General features: G+C 50.8%; 2 protein-coding genes across 2 annotated transcripts; both read right to left on the bottom strand.

The window, feature by feature from the left end:
- Positions 1–835: 835 nt before the first annotated feature.
- CCR75_004383 (uncharacterized protein) lies at positions 836–3,521 on the bottom strand. Its single transcript, XM_067962469.1, has 2 exons — positions 3,328–3,521; positions 836–3,262 (listed from the first exon to the last, which is right to left on the bottom strand). The coding sequence occupies exons 1-2, from the start codon at positions 3,358–3,360 to the stop codon at positions 1,301–1,303; spliced, it is 1,995 nt and encodes a 664-aa protein (XP_067818984.1). The 5' UTR covers positions 3,361–3,521; the 3' UTR covers positions 836–1,300.
- A 6,389-nt stretch (positions 3,522–9,910) lies between these two features.
- CCR75_004382 (uncharacterized protein) lies at positions 9,911–10,582 on the bottom strand (the record flags this gene model as incomplete). The annotated part of the gene is made up of 1 exon (XM_067962468.1): positions 9,911–10,582. The coding sequence occupies one exon, from the start codon at positions 10,580–10,582 to the stop codon at positions 9,911–9,913; it is 672 nt and encodes a 223-aa protein (XP_067818983.1).
- Between the last annotated feature and the right edge of the window lie 3,177 nt (positions 10,583–13,759).

The following is a 13,759-nucleotide window of genomic DNA, read 5'->3' on the forward strand; positions in this document are numbered from 1 at the left end:
GGCTTAAATCAACCAATCAATAGAGTAAATGTCTTACAATGCGTCAATACTATACAATTTGGAAATATTGGAACTATTTAAGTGCTGTAAATTTAAACGATGCCTTTTAAGGCATGCGCTTGTCAGAAATTAATCGAATTATCGAAAGTTTTACTTACTGTGGACCACAGGCACGCAATCAAGAAAAAGAGAAAGCATCCGCACCAATGTTACTAAAGCAAAATTACAGTAGCGCTAATTAATCGCTAACAGATGCATCTGCTGCAAGGCTCCTTCGATCTTGGCTCTTGAAAGCATTATGCTTCACTTGTGGTCAATTTCTGGCTGATAATTAAAACCGGTTTCGTATTCTCTTTTGACAATGCTCGGTACCTGACTAATCAACTCACTTTAGTGGCTTGCATTCGATACCAATCTTCATGTATCACTGCTTCCAGTGCAGCACGAAACGGATCATCTTTTGTTGACCTCGAGTACAATTGGACTAAAGTCTCCGGCGCAAGAATACTGACGTTCTTTTCAAAAGCAGCAAAATTAGTCGACGTTGATTGCGCGAAGAGCAACAATAGTTCATAAGTTGCAAGATTTTCCGCTTTTTAAATGGTCTTAAGGTTCATGATTTGATGAACTTCTCGAGTAGTAAAGCCTTGTTCCTTTCAGATCTCAACTTGCAAGTTCTTGACAAAGACCGAGTCACGTGTCAATCAGTGCTTCAAGAAGATTTGTGGTAGCTGGTCGCGACTTTGGCAGCAAATCGGCTTTCGCAAGGAGTGTCACCAGCTTCAGCTCCCCGAAAGTTGTCTTTAGTGTTTCGAGCATCTAAATGTGGCCATCTCGAAAACTATTGAAGTGTTTGTTGACATTGTTGTACCAGGTTGTGAATTTCGTGCTCTTAATAGGATTTGACGTAACTAATTAATGACCTGTTGCTTGTCGTTCTTGAAAAATATATAATTTGCAAAATTTTCACTTTTTTAAAAGAATAGCTGAAATCCGCGAACAAACTGCGTTCCATCTTATTGTAACCCAGATAAAAGCCTTCATACAAATGCTTCGATAAAGCGCAGCGTCCTGACGAGCAGACAAAGCTCTTAAAAACCTGTTCTAAATACATGATTTGCATTTTTTTCTCTTCACCGACAAGCACATCTTGATCAAAATAATTGCTTTACTCGGACAAATAAACTGCATTCCATCTTACCGTCCCAAATAAAAGCCTCAATTCAAGTGCCAAGGTAAACGGCAGCGTCCTGACGAGCATATACATCTCTTTTACAAGACCAATTCATGCAAACTTCCTCTACCGTCGACCTGGAGGTGGCTGAAGTGACGGATGTTGATGCTGTTTCGGATCACTCATTGGAATGGGAAAGCGATCACGACGTCCATTCTGAAGCACGCCAGTAGGTCCGCCCAAGTTCTTTGGATTCAGTCCTGCAAGTCGCTGGGGCGGTCCTTGGAGCTTCCGGTCGCTCTCCATCGTATACCGCATGGCACCAATCTTGTTCTCGTCTTTAATTGGTCGACCTGACATGCCTCGACGACCGTCTTGTTGCATATGAACAGCTTGGGCATGATGCTGCTGGGCTTGCATTTGAGCTTGCATCTGTGCGTGATGGTGCGCAGCCTGAGCTTGTGCATGCGCATGAGCTTGAGCCTGGGCATGCGCCTGCGCTTGAGGATGTTGCGACGGCATCTGTTGCGTTTGCTGCGGGTGTTGCATACCCGGGACCATACCCCCCATAACCCCACGAGGCATCATACCCCCTCCGTTCAAAGGGGTACTCCGACCCATACCCCGCATCATATTCATACTCGCATTGGGTACGCCACGCGCCAAGCCACTGCTTGCATCCGGTCCGCTTCCACTCATAGAATTCGACGTCGATGCATTGCCCATGCTCAGATTCATGGGTGCCTCACCTGTTCGTAGCATATGCGCCATCGGTGCTCCTTGACTCACTTGAGGCGCTCCATTTGGAGCATTTCCTTGACTCGGCGCACCCTGTGGCACTTGATATTGACTCTCCGGGGACGGTCGCGACGAAAACGTCGGCATGGGAGACGTCGTTGGCGGTTCCGACGGTCCTGGCGCCGAGTTGGCACCTGCCATGCCAATAGTTGATTGCCCTGTTTCACGCACGCGCAAGAGTTCAAGTCGTTCGCGAATAAATTGAGCATCGGCGCCCAGTTCGGCAGCTTTTTGATACGCATCCCGAGCGTCACTTGTTTGGTTACACGTGTCGTAGAGCGTACCCACGTTGTACCAGACCTCGCAAATGTTGGGATTGATATTAATTGCACGCGAGTACGCATCCAACGCGTCAAGATGCTGATTCAGTTGGTAAAAGAGCACGCCAAGGGAACACCAGACGTTAGGATTCTGCGAGTCGGTTGTCACGGCGTGTTTGTACGAATCGTACGCTTCTTCAAACTCTTGCACGGCCATGTAGCATCGACCCAAGAGGTACCAGCCTTTGCCATCTTGTGGATCAATTGTCACGGCTTTCTTGAGAAACTCGATCGCAGAAGGGTGTTCACTGTGTTTTAAACAGAGCCATCCGAGTTGCTGCAACGGCTTGGCATTATTCGGATTCAATTCCGCGACTTTCAAATAGCTCGATTTGGCCAATTGGATCTCGTCTTTTAGCTCGTAGACGTGGCCAATCTGGGTCCAGATATCACTGGCCATTTCCGTCGTTTGGACGTTTGCTTGGACATCGTGAAGCACCGACTTGAGACGCTCAAGGGCGCCGTCATAGTCGCCGCGTTGCTTGGCAATAATACCGAGACGGAATTTCACTTCAAGCGCCATGTTAAAGTTTGGCTCAAAGCGGAGCACGGCTTCAAACGATTCTTGCGCGTGCTCGAGTGACCCGAGACGTTCGTAAAGCTGGCCAATGCCGTACCACATGTTGGGATCTTTCTGGCTCATGGGATTATTGTACATGGCATACTGGTACGCCGTATGCGCGCTCGTGAGGTCGTTCATCATGAGGCAACAGTATCCAAGGTGGCCCCACGCGTCTGAGTTTTGCTCGTTGAGGGACACAAGACCGCGGAAGCAATCGGCCGCTTTCGTGTAATCCTCCACTTTCTCGTAGCAGCAGCCAATGGCAAAGAGCGCCGTGGCGTTCAAGCGATTGTGCGACAAGACCTTTTCGTACGCGACCATGGTGTTCTCGTCGTCGCCCATCATCTCGGCAATGCGGCCCAAGGACAACCACGCTTCTTCATTCGCAACGGAGAGTTGACGGCCAAGCTAGCAGCATGCAATTCGAGAGTTTAGCCGGAAAGGACCATCACTCGGGACTAAGGGCAATGTACCGTATTATTGTCTTCCATCTTGGGGGCGGCCATCGCAGGAAAGACAGGGACGTAGATGGTGAAGAGGTTCGCGACTTGCCACACACGCAAGAGAACACGAACTACAAACTGCTTTCCGACGTGGGCACGAGGCGCTTTATTGTCTACTGCCGCGAATTCGATGGTGTGGGGCTTCTGGGAAAGGGGAGATCAACATCCAGAGCGACAGGGAGAAAGAAAACCCTACCCACGACAAGAATGTGTGCATTGACAAAAGATGGGACTTTCGACAGACGCTAACCCTGCTACGATGGTTTTTAGTCTCGCGCGCAGGAAAAAAAAAAGACGTTTAGTACCATAAACATGTCATAAAAAATGTCACAGCGACAGTTCGTCCAGCTGCTTTTTCAAGCGTGACGAGCGTGACAGTCCTATGACCGACCGCTGTGTTTCTTTTTAGTTTTAAAGCATTAAAATGCGACGGTATGGGGTGGCAGTTCCATGATTTTCACAACGGTCGTCCAATTTGGCTAAGCTCCCATAAAAAAAGCCTTGAATGTTTCTACGTAATCGCTTCTTAATTGCAAGAATACGATTCTTGTCGTTTGCGCTGTGAAGAGGAAAACTTACACGCACGCGAAAACTGAAAAATCTGATCGGACGCAAGCTTAAAAGTTATATGGCGCTTATTGGAAAAAGCGAAACAATATGTTCACTAAAATTACACTCGGCGCATCTGTCCCAGATATATGAAAATACGCAGCAGCTGTTTGTAAAGTGGGGATGTTGCGCGACCGATACTGCAATGTGCGAGCAGGCGGCGGGACACATTTGGGGTTACGCTGACATGTGCAAAAATGTTGTTTTGAACATTTGATTTAATCAAATCTTGTCTCCCACTCTCTTTAATAGAATTAAATTTTATCATACACAATTGCGAAGTAGCAAATTATTTATGGTGCTAGGTATAAGATTGTGAAATGATCGAGCAAGCATTTAAACGAGTATTTGCAATAGCTAGGCCTGCGCAAATGTATGCGATGCTAACTTTAAAACGCATCGGCCAATCAACACTATATATTTTTAAATATTGTCAAGCAATAAGAGCACTTTTAAGCTTTTATTCACCTTGTTTAGGCATTTGCTTTTTTGAATTATACAAGAATCATTTACATCTTTATCTAATTTCTTAAATGTCAAAAACTTTTTTTTAATATTATAAATGATCGTCTAACATTCCTACTTCACCGTCCACTACTAGAGAGAGAGGTTCAGAGAGTCTTTTTACTTAGTGTTTCTAAGTACAAGACCTCTGGAATGTCCTGAGCCAGGATATGAGCGCCGGTGTACCCGGTGGCTGATCGTGACCGATCCCCTGAAATAACGGGGACCCTCTAGGTTGTCGAATAAGCAGTTCAATACACGCATTGAGAGTCGCCCCTCGAATGGCTGTAGCTGCTGCTCGATGTTCTCGTTTCGCAACGACCCGTAACTGTCGTATACACGCTTCCCATTGTTATTCTGTGCCGTTGTGACCGTGTTGATCCGCTCCGCGAAACACTACTGCATTCCTGTCCGTCCATAATCGGGTGTGGCAAACCGTTGTGAGGATTGTCCATATCCGCTGCCATTCGAGCTCGGCTCCGGGGGCATCATCGTCAAATCGGTCAACTAAAATAGCTTCCCGGTATCGAGGTATCGCGGTAGCCCGCCGGTTGGCGCACGCTGCCATAAAGTGCCTCGTTCTCTGACGTGTCGCCATTTCCCCTGTCCAATGGCTTACGACTTTGTCCCAAAGGGCTTGCGCACAATAGCAATCCCAAAAAATGTGCCGCAGTGTCTCTGGACTTGCCGCGCATCGAGTCGTCCTCTGGCAACAATTATTGCTCTCTCGTCCAGGATAGAAAAGATTTAGTTGGCCGGTTGCGAGTCTATAGCTCGTCCAGACCTGATAGGGTGTTAACCCATTGCCATGGTCCAGGGTTTGCTGTAATGCTGCTCGCTGCCACTCGTCCTTTGTAGATTTGCACTCCAGTCGGTCCACGAATCGCTGCAATGGCTGCGCTAAGGCTCGTTTGGTGAAAGTGAAGGCCTGGAGACCTATAGCTTTCGATAGACGGTGCATCGCCGTGTCTGCCGGAGCACTCCACGGAAATCGATGCAGCTGTGGATGGGCCGCGAACACTACTCCAATAGTGCCGATCCTCGTGCTGATTTGCCGGGCCTGCGGTAGTTGTGCCGTTTTTAATTCCGGGATGCGACCCTCGAGAAACCAGCGTAGTCCATCTTCACCCTGTTTTAATGTCACAACACGTGTGGCTGCTGCACCTTGTGACCGACCCTCGATGTAGCCGTTTCCCCGAAGGAGCTAGCAGAACGAATCGGTAAATGGCGACTCGTGAAGCAGCTGTATAGACGGAGCGGCTGTCATGTCCCCTCCAATGCTAATATCTGGTGAGGATAATAATATAGACGTTGCCCACCGTTGAAGTGTCTTTGCCGAATGTCGCCCAGGTTGGTTTGCCCGTACAGGAAGTCGGAAAACAAATTCCCTCGGTCCAGTCCGACGCACGTGCAAGTCGGCCAGAGAGCATGAGGCTATTCTGTTATACTTGCGGTGCTTCAGCGTGCCTCCATGCTCGTCCAGGAACCATGGATTATCGTTCCAATCGAAAGTGGCCCAAAAACTTGTGATCTCCGCAGGCCAAATATTGGTGTCATCTCCACGGGGCGGGTACGCCTGATAATACGAGAGGACCCAATCATCATCCTCCCACCAACTACTGACCCCCTGGAGCATCGCGCTACAATGCTCGGAGACCCGTGATCGGACTCCTTCCAACTGAACAGCAGAAGGAGCCAACCATTCCCCTAGCGCTTGTAGGAGCGTGTATCCAGGTGAATGGTCCGTCTGACGGCGTGCACGCCCCGAATCTGGCGTCTTTGGAGTCACCCTGGTCGCTTGTAAAGTCGGTAGGTCCCGATATGCCCACGTGCGCCATGCTCCGAAATACCGATCCTCTTTTTGCGTTAGCCACACCACTGCATGCTTTAGTCTTTGTGTCTTGATCGCTACCGTAATGGAAACGAGTCCAACTCCACCTGCCTTCTTTGGCGTCACTAGAATACCCGGATTGACTTTGTGCCGACACCGCTCTGTCGATGTAGCGTGCGCCCAGAGAAATTGCTTGTAAAGGTTGGATAGCTCGACTTCGGCCCATCGTGGAAGATCAAATGCAATCGCCGTGAACAGAATCGACGGTAGAACGATAGAGTTCAAAATGAGTACCCGATTTTCCACGCTAGTAGCCACTTTAGTTGCGGTCAGGAGTCGCCGCTGGATCTTGCGAATACGCTGGGCCCAGTTTTTGTTAGTCAGCTCCCCGGTTCCCACTTCGTACCCAAGATATCTGGTCGTGTCTGCGGGAGATACAATGTCGATTCCGTGCCAAGTGGCCAAAGAAACCGCCGTGTTGAGGAAGATTACTTTACTCTTGGCCGATTGGACGTGTAGGCCAGAAAGTCGCCCAAACTGTCTGACGAGCCTGAGAGCGTGTGGTATCTGCTGTGCTTTTTCCAAAAACAGAGTAGAGTCGTCCACAAACGCTGAGAATAGATGTCTCCGCTGTTGCTGCCGAGGAACACGTAGCCCCATTAGCTGTCCATCCTGTCTTAGGGCAATACCAAGGACTTCCACTACTACCAAGAATAATAGGGGTGCCAGCGGACACCCTTGACGTATACCAGAGACTACCGCTATCGCCTTGGATTGTTGTCCATTCACCACAAAACGGGCTACCGTGCCTCGATGTAGACGCGTCACTAGGTCCACGAAACGTTCGTCAAAACCAAATCGACGTAAAGCCTCCGATAGAAACTCTCTGTCGACGGTGTCGTAAGCCTTTTTAAAATCCAAGAGCAGAATACATCTGCTGTTGTTTGCGTCCAGTTCCTCCTCCGCCCGAGCTGTAGTTAACTGGGCCAACATCATCATGACAGTTTTTTGCATACGGCGTCCGTGTACAAACCCTTGTTGGGAGTCACTGATGACCCGCTGTAGAACCCTTTGTACTCGGGTGGCAAGTACTTTAGCGAAGAGCTTGTAACTCGTCTGCAGTAACGAGATCGGGCGATAATCCATTGCGTCAGTCGAGTCGCCTTTTTTCCGCAGCGGTATAACGAGAGCTTCAACAAAAGAATGTGGCATCTCCGCCCCTTGGAGAATTTGATTGCATATCGTTTCCAGTGCTGGAACCATAAAAGCCGCTGAGTCCTTGTAAAAGTCATTATTTAGCCCATCTTGACCTGCCGCCTTGTGTCTTTCAAGCGCCGCGACGGCTAACAAAATTTCATCCACAGATATTGGCTGTGGAAGAAGAGCGTTGTCTTGGTTTTGCAGCCTCTGCTCGGTCGGGATACATACAAATTCACCGAATTTAGTGGGGAGGTCATCCAGCTCCACTGTTCGATGAATCGTGCACAGAACTGGAGACCATTCCACAGCAAACCTATCCGCTATGGTCATGTCTCTCCGGAACGCCGCTCCGTGTCGCTGGGTGATATTTGTGACATGCTGATCACTCTCCCAATCGGATACACTTTTATACGCCCACCGCAACCGCGCCGTGGAGCGTGCAAGCTGGTCGCCCAGCCGTATCAGATGTGCCTCCCGCATTTCTTCCATATTGGCTGAAATCCATTGCCGACGCGTCAGTAATTGTGCCCTATTTCTTCGACGTATCTTCTCAATGACCCGCTTACGTCGTTGTTTTTCGCGTTTGGTTATACGTTGGATACTCTTTACACCTTCGGCCACATCTGCGTCCCATGTGTGAACTGTTGTTCCGTGCCCGACCTCCATATTCGCTAACTCATGGTGTGGGTCCGCTAGCACTCGGTCGGGCTTGTTCGTCTTGATAGGATAAGTGACTTTAAACTGATTCGGCGGCCTTTGCGGCGCTAAGGTGTCCCTCAGATGCAGTTCCACCTCCTGGTGATCGGAAAAGAGAGGTGGCGAGCGAACGGATACCCAGACGACGAGGGGTGCCCAATCTTCGGGAACGTAAAACCGATCAATACGACTTGCCCGTTCGCGTTCCCAATAAGTGAAGTGATCCGTTAGGTCGTCTTCCCCTTCGTCATCTGCATGGTCGCGCAGCATGCGCGCATCCGTCATCTGCGTATTCAGAAGCAACTTTGTGAGGGCAGGACTCTCGGGTCTGCTTGCCTCCCGCCGCCCCATCCTGTCCAGTTGAGGACTCTGTACGCAATTAAAGTCCCCTAACAAGACGCTGTCAGTATTATGAAGGTCCCATGAACTCAGCCCGTTGAAGAACAGCTCCCTTTCTCCTCGCAGGGAAGGCGCATATATGTTTAACACGCCAATCTCGCCCATCCGTATTCCGATCGTGCGCGTATCCCACCGATGTGCCCCCCATGCTGATGCCGTATTCGCCGACGCAGGTGTTAGAAGGATAGCAACCCCACCGGACGAGGATGACCCCGTACTCCAGTAAGACATGACAGGGTGATCTCGATCGCGCTCTTTCCCCCAGAGACGCCTCCACTCTGCTGCCAACGCTCTTGCCTCGTTGACCGTGTCCACATGCGTCTCTTGTATGCACCAAGCCAATGGTCGCCGACTCACCGGGGTTCGTCTCCAGGCCTCCATCCATTGATGTCGCGTCTTATCTTTGAAACCTAAAACGTTTTGTGTTATTAGTTTTCTGTCCATTTGCAAGCCGGTAGATAAGTCGGTGGCCCTGTCGTGTGATGACCCCTCCAGAAGTCGTAGCCGTCCGTACGCATCCGCCGTGGATATCGGAGATCCGTAATAGAGCGGGCCCATAGTCACATCCATAGTGCCCTTAGTACAGAGCGAGGCTGCTTGCCTCATTATGCTGGAATTCAGATGAAAAAAAAACTACGAAGAGCCTCCCACTCGACTGGTTTGTTCTTGGAATAATAGGCGCGTTTGTACCGGTCATTTGAGACCAGTAACCTAAGGTGCAGCCGCAGTTTTTCCGGCGTGTATGGTGGTGTGGGTTTTCCTTCGGTAAGCGCGGAGATTTCACAGTCATATAAGAGAGAGCACACAATATGGTGACCCAGTCCCTTGCGCCGCCGGGGAGCACACAATTTGAGCATATCGTCGCCCGCGTACTTCTGAGACCGCAAATGATTCCAGTCGTCCGCGTTATCCACCAAAGGAGCCAGTACCTTGTTTGTACTGCTATGACGCGTATTGCTGATCCACCGGTCCAGCCATTCGTGTGTACTTTTGTCCGTCGTCCTGTCCCTGTATCTCTGAAGGCCCGCCGCGAGACATTCACGTCTACCATCTATGGTCCATTGAACGAACACGGAATCATCGAGAATCAAAAGTAACTGTTCTGGAAATGCAAAGCGTTTGACATGCCACATCAGAATATCCGGCGCAAGCTGTACGATCCGTTGCCATTCCACGGTGGTACTCCATGCCGCGGGGAAAGGAACATGTGTCCCTGAAGACCATTCCGACTGCAATAACTCCCACGCAGAGGCCCAATCCTCCTTGTCAATGCGTTCGTCGTCTGGCTCACTAGAGGGAAGCCGAGGAACCTCGTCATTTCGGCCTTTTTAGAACCACTTGCGCCTGCGAGTTTTGATCTGTCTGTCCTTCGTCGTCAATAGCTGTCGATGAATGAGAAAATCCGCGTGTACGCGCCGTGGATGACTGATTCCTTGTGTCCAAAGAAGTCTCCGTGAGCAGTAACGTTGAATCCCCCGCCAGTCCAAATACTGCGAGTGCGGTGCATTGGCTAGTCGTGATCGGTGGATGCGTCGCGTCCACTATGCTATCCTCGGGCGGAGCTGGATAGAGGCCGCCAGGGATAGTCAAAGAGTCTGATGTATTCGACTCGGCGAGTAATAAACCGTCTGCCCGCGGAGACGAGGTGGTTCTGGTCGTGTTTGATTGACGGAGCCCCCTGAGCTGCAGCTGCCAGGAGTTCAAGTTCGTAGGGGATAGATGGTACTCCTTTAATATCCCCTGTTCCGTGGCAGCTGTCGCGTCCTCTCTTAACACAGTCGCTAGGCGCTGTTGATCTGCCAGGGATCGTGATAAAGTAGTCTGAGTAAGCAGGGTGAGAAGCTCGTCATGGCGCGTAGGGTCACGCGATGTCAAAAGCAGATAGATCTCGTGTTTCAGCTCGAGATGGACTGTCTCCGAATCTAGTAGCCCCCAGATGGCATTGATCCGGTCGGTTCCTGACGCCGCGACATCGGCAGCGACCATACTGCTGTCGGCAGCAATTATTGTACAACACTGCGCCGTAGAATCCGGTGATCCCGCCGTTATGTGTGCTGGCCATTTAGTCTCGAGTCCTTCCTGATCATCGCTGGTATCCTCATCGCCTTCAAGATCTGGCAACCCCCCAGTCCTGCTAGAGTGTATAAAGGCTGAGTAGTGCTGTCCCCAATAGCGTAGTATAAGGGGTGGTGTGCTTGGGTGTTCGATCTTTCCCGCGATGATTTCGTCCATACACTCAGCCACAGTCAAATTATATTCCGCCGACGTCCCGACCACTCGCCGCTGACGAGTAATGGTCCTCGGTGTGTATTTTCGACATACCCAGTCACTATTGTCACCCGTTATGTGCTGTATCACATAAATGTCGCGCTGTAGAAAGTTCGCGGCCATGCCTAAGGTGTCGCTGCCGCCCCAGGTGTCAGGTGTGACAACTATGTCCGGTTTTGAAGAACTCGCGGCGTAGTCATCGAGAAACCATCGCATTTGGTTGGCCGATTCCGAGCGGGTAATTGTAGGCCAGCCACGATGGACGTTGTGTAGCGCTTGAACCCGATGATCGTGAGCAAACTGATCTTCCAAATGAAGAAGTCCAGAATATTTTATACCCTTTTTTAGGATCTCTGTCAGCCGCTCCATCATTTGATCCGGCCCGTCTAGTGGCGCATCCGCTGATGCCTGCGCCACCGCCATCGCCATACAATTTCCGGTAGCTGGTGTCGTAACCTCACGCACCCCCAATTGGAACGACAGCTCTGAGATAGAGGACGGTGAGATCGATGAACGGGCTCCGATTTGGAGGTGAGTGCGTGACCCAGCATCTTTTTGGAGTTGGAGCTGGAGAAATTTACTCCGTTCACGCCGCTTATGGGTCATCAATACAGGAGCTGTGCTCCGCTGTGCCGGACCTCGCTTGAAGGCCGCTTCTTTCCTCAATAGATCATCGTGAGTCATCGGAACGATCTTTGTGAGATCTCGTACGCCCTGTGATCGTAGCTTCAATGTTGTACCGACCCGTTTTTTCTTGGATTTTGCCGGAGTATCGACATGTTCCTCGTTGAGCACATGAAACGCGCCAGACGAAGGGATAAGTGGAGCGGCAGGGCGAGTGGGTCCAGATGGGTGGGTCCACCAGTCTCTTTTACCTCGGAGTGGCTTCGTGATCCACGGCTGTTCAGGTCGTGGTGTAGGTTCAGTGTGGAGATAAGCAAACTTTTCGCCTTGTTCCACCGTCTGCCCCCTATCCGGAACTGAGACTTCAGCCCGTGTAAGAGACGGTGGTGTCGGCGGCCCGTCTGACGATACGATTGGCGTCACCGCTGCTTGTGCCGCCGCTTCTGCTCTCTGCTGCAATTGAACCCTTTGAGCTGCCATTGAGCGTATTTCATCGAGACTGCCAAAAGGCTTAGCCAAATCTTTCAGCTCCCGGATGTCCTCTTCTTTCACTACAATACCTCCTGGTCCTCGCAGTTGCTTCTCCGTTGAGCCACAGCGCGACAAGGTTTGACCGAGATGTCCACATCGCAGGCACTGAAGTCTATACCCGACGTTGGGATGCTTAATGATTATCGTAGTCCCAAACCAGAGAATACGGACCACCCCGTCCAGAAACGTGGGGCACCCAGCAAGCTTAAAGGTTACGCTCCAAACTGTCGAAGTCCTCGAGTCCGGCTTATGAGTATTATGTCGTCCATATCAAACTCTGTCGGTATGTTCGCCTGTAAATAAGCCGCCATCCGCCCTATATCGTTAAACCGAGTGAGGTTATGTAGTTGGATGGTGTACTCCGGTCGGCGTCCACTTGTGCCCGGTCGACCACCAGTCTGACGGGCCCAGATGGGTCCTTGATCGAGACAGTGTGCGTTATGCAAGGTATACACTCCCCCCTGATATGGCACTTGGACTGATTTGTGCCGGTCCGCGGTAGTTCTCGTGAAGAAATAGAAGTGAATTGACTTCGTTACCTGATTGTAACAAATAGTCTTGGTCTGTCCCAACATCTGGTGTAAAGCCTGTAAATCAATCCTCGCTAGTTCGGCGGACGCCAAAATCGTCTCAGTGAGAGCTTTGGTTGTCTGACGACTGGCCTTTATTTCCCGGCGGCGATCCAAATGGAGTATTAATTCTCCTTCCACTTGCGCTTGAATCGTACTGTATAAGCGCAAACGTTCCTCGCTCTTAAGGACTTGGTTCAGGAACGATGGCATCCGACGACATGCAATAGTACCTTCTACCAGTCCCACAATGATTGACCATTCGTCATCAGTGCCATCACGGATGTGATGCCTGTGAGCTACTCCACTCGACGCCATACACAAGCTTCGCAGCCGTGTGATCTCCTCCGTTGAGAATTTTGCCGGGTTGAACATGAAATCATCGAATGTTGCCCCTGTAGCCCCGGAAGTGCGGATATTAGGCACAGTGCCGCCGTTCTGCACCACGTGCGCCCACTGATTGAGTACTGGCGCCTGTGCCCATTTGTGTTGACTGGACATTTTGCGCACGATCTCTCGAAATCCCCACTTCGTGGTGAATAGTTCCTTGGTTAAGACCGTAACAAGCTTTCTCCACTCCGTAAAAGTCCCGGGGCTGTTGACGAACACCTGTTCAAAAAGTCCGAGCAGACTGGCCACCTCCACACTAGTGAGAGCTGGATACCTCTGCCTAACCAGCGGTAAAGCCTCGTGTTTCACCGGTACACTAGAGAAGACGTCCGCGAATAATGTCCGCACCGTAGATTTCCATGCCTCGACCTGTCCAATGTCCGGCGAGTCCTTCATTTCCGCTACCAGCGCCGCAAACATCTCTTCCGGCGTGGATCGTAGGGGCGCTGAACGTTGTCCTTGCGTATCCCCACACTCACCCCCGGAGGGGCTCTGGGGTGTCGGTGGTGCGTCATCGATCGTCGCCGGTAGGTTTGGATCGTGCCGTACCATGGCCGGATCCGGTGAGAGTGACTGCTGTGAGACAGCAGCTCCATCTGGTGAGTCCCCCTCGTCGCCCGGTCCCCCTGGAATTGGGGGCAGGTGAGGAGGGGGCATATCCACTGGGTCGGGCAGTCGTATGACCGAGCGTGTCGTTTTTATACTCCTTTGTGATCACAAGTGATCGCTGCGTCGCAGCTTAAAGAGTGGGACGGCCACTACTACCTAAAAGCCAACGAAA

Source organism: Bremia lactucae, linkage group LG10, assembly GCF_004359215.1.
Source record: "Bremia lactucae strain SF5 linkage group LG10, whole genome shotgun sequence".
Classification (NCBI taxonomy): Eukaryota; Oomycota; class Peronosporomycetes; order Peronosporales; family Peronosporaceae; genus Bremia; species Bremia lactucae.

What these genes read in the sequence shown, in the direction of transcription:
- CCR75_004383 (XM_067962469.1), bottom strand. Translation starts at nt 3,360, where the DNA reads ATGGCCGCCCCCAAGATGGAAGACAATAATACG. An exon ending in AGATGGAAGACAATAATACG is followed by an intron (nt 3,263 to 3,327) that starts GTACATTGCCCT and finishes GCATGCTGCTAG; the next exon opens with CTTGGCCGTCAACTCTCCGT.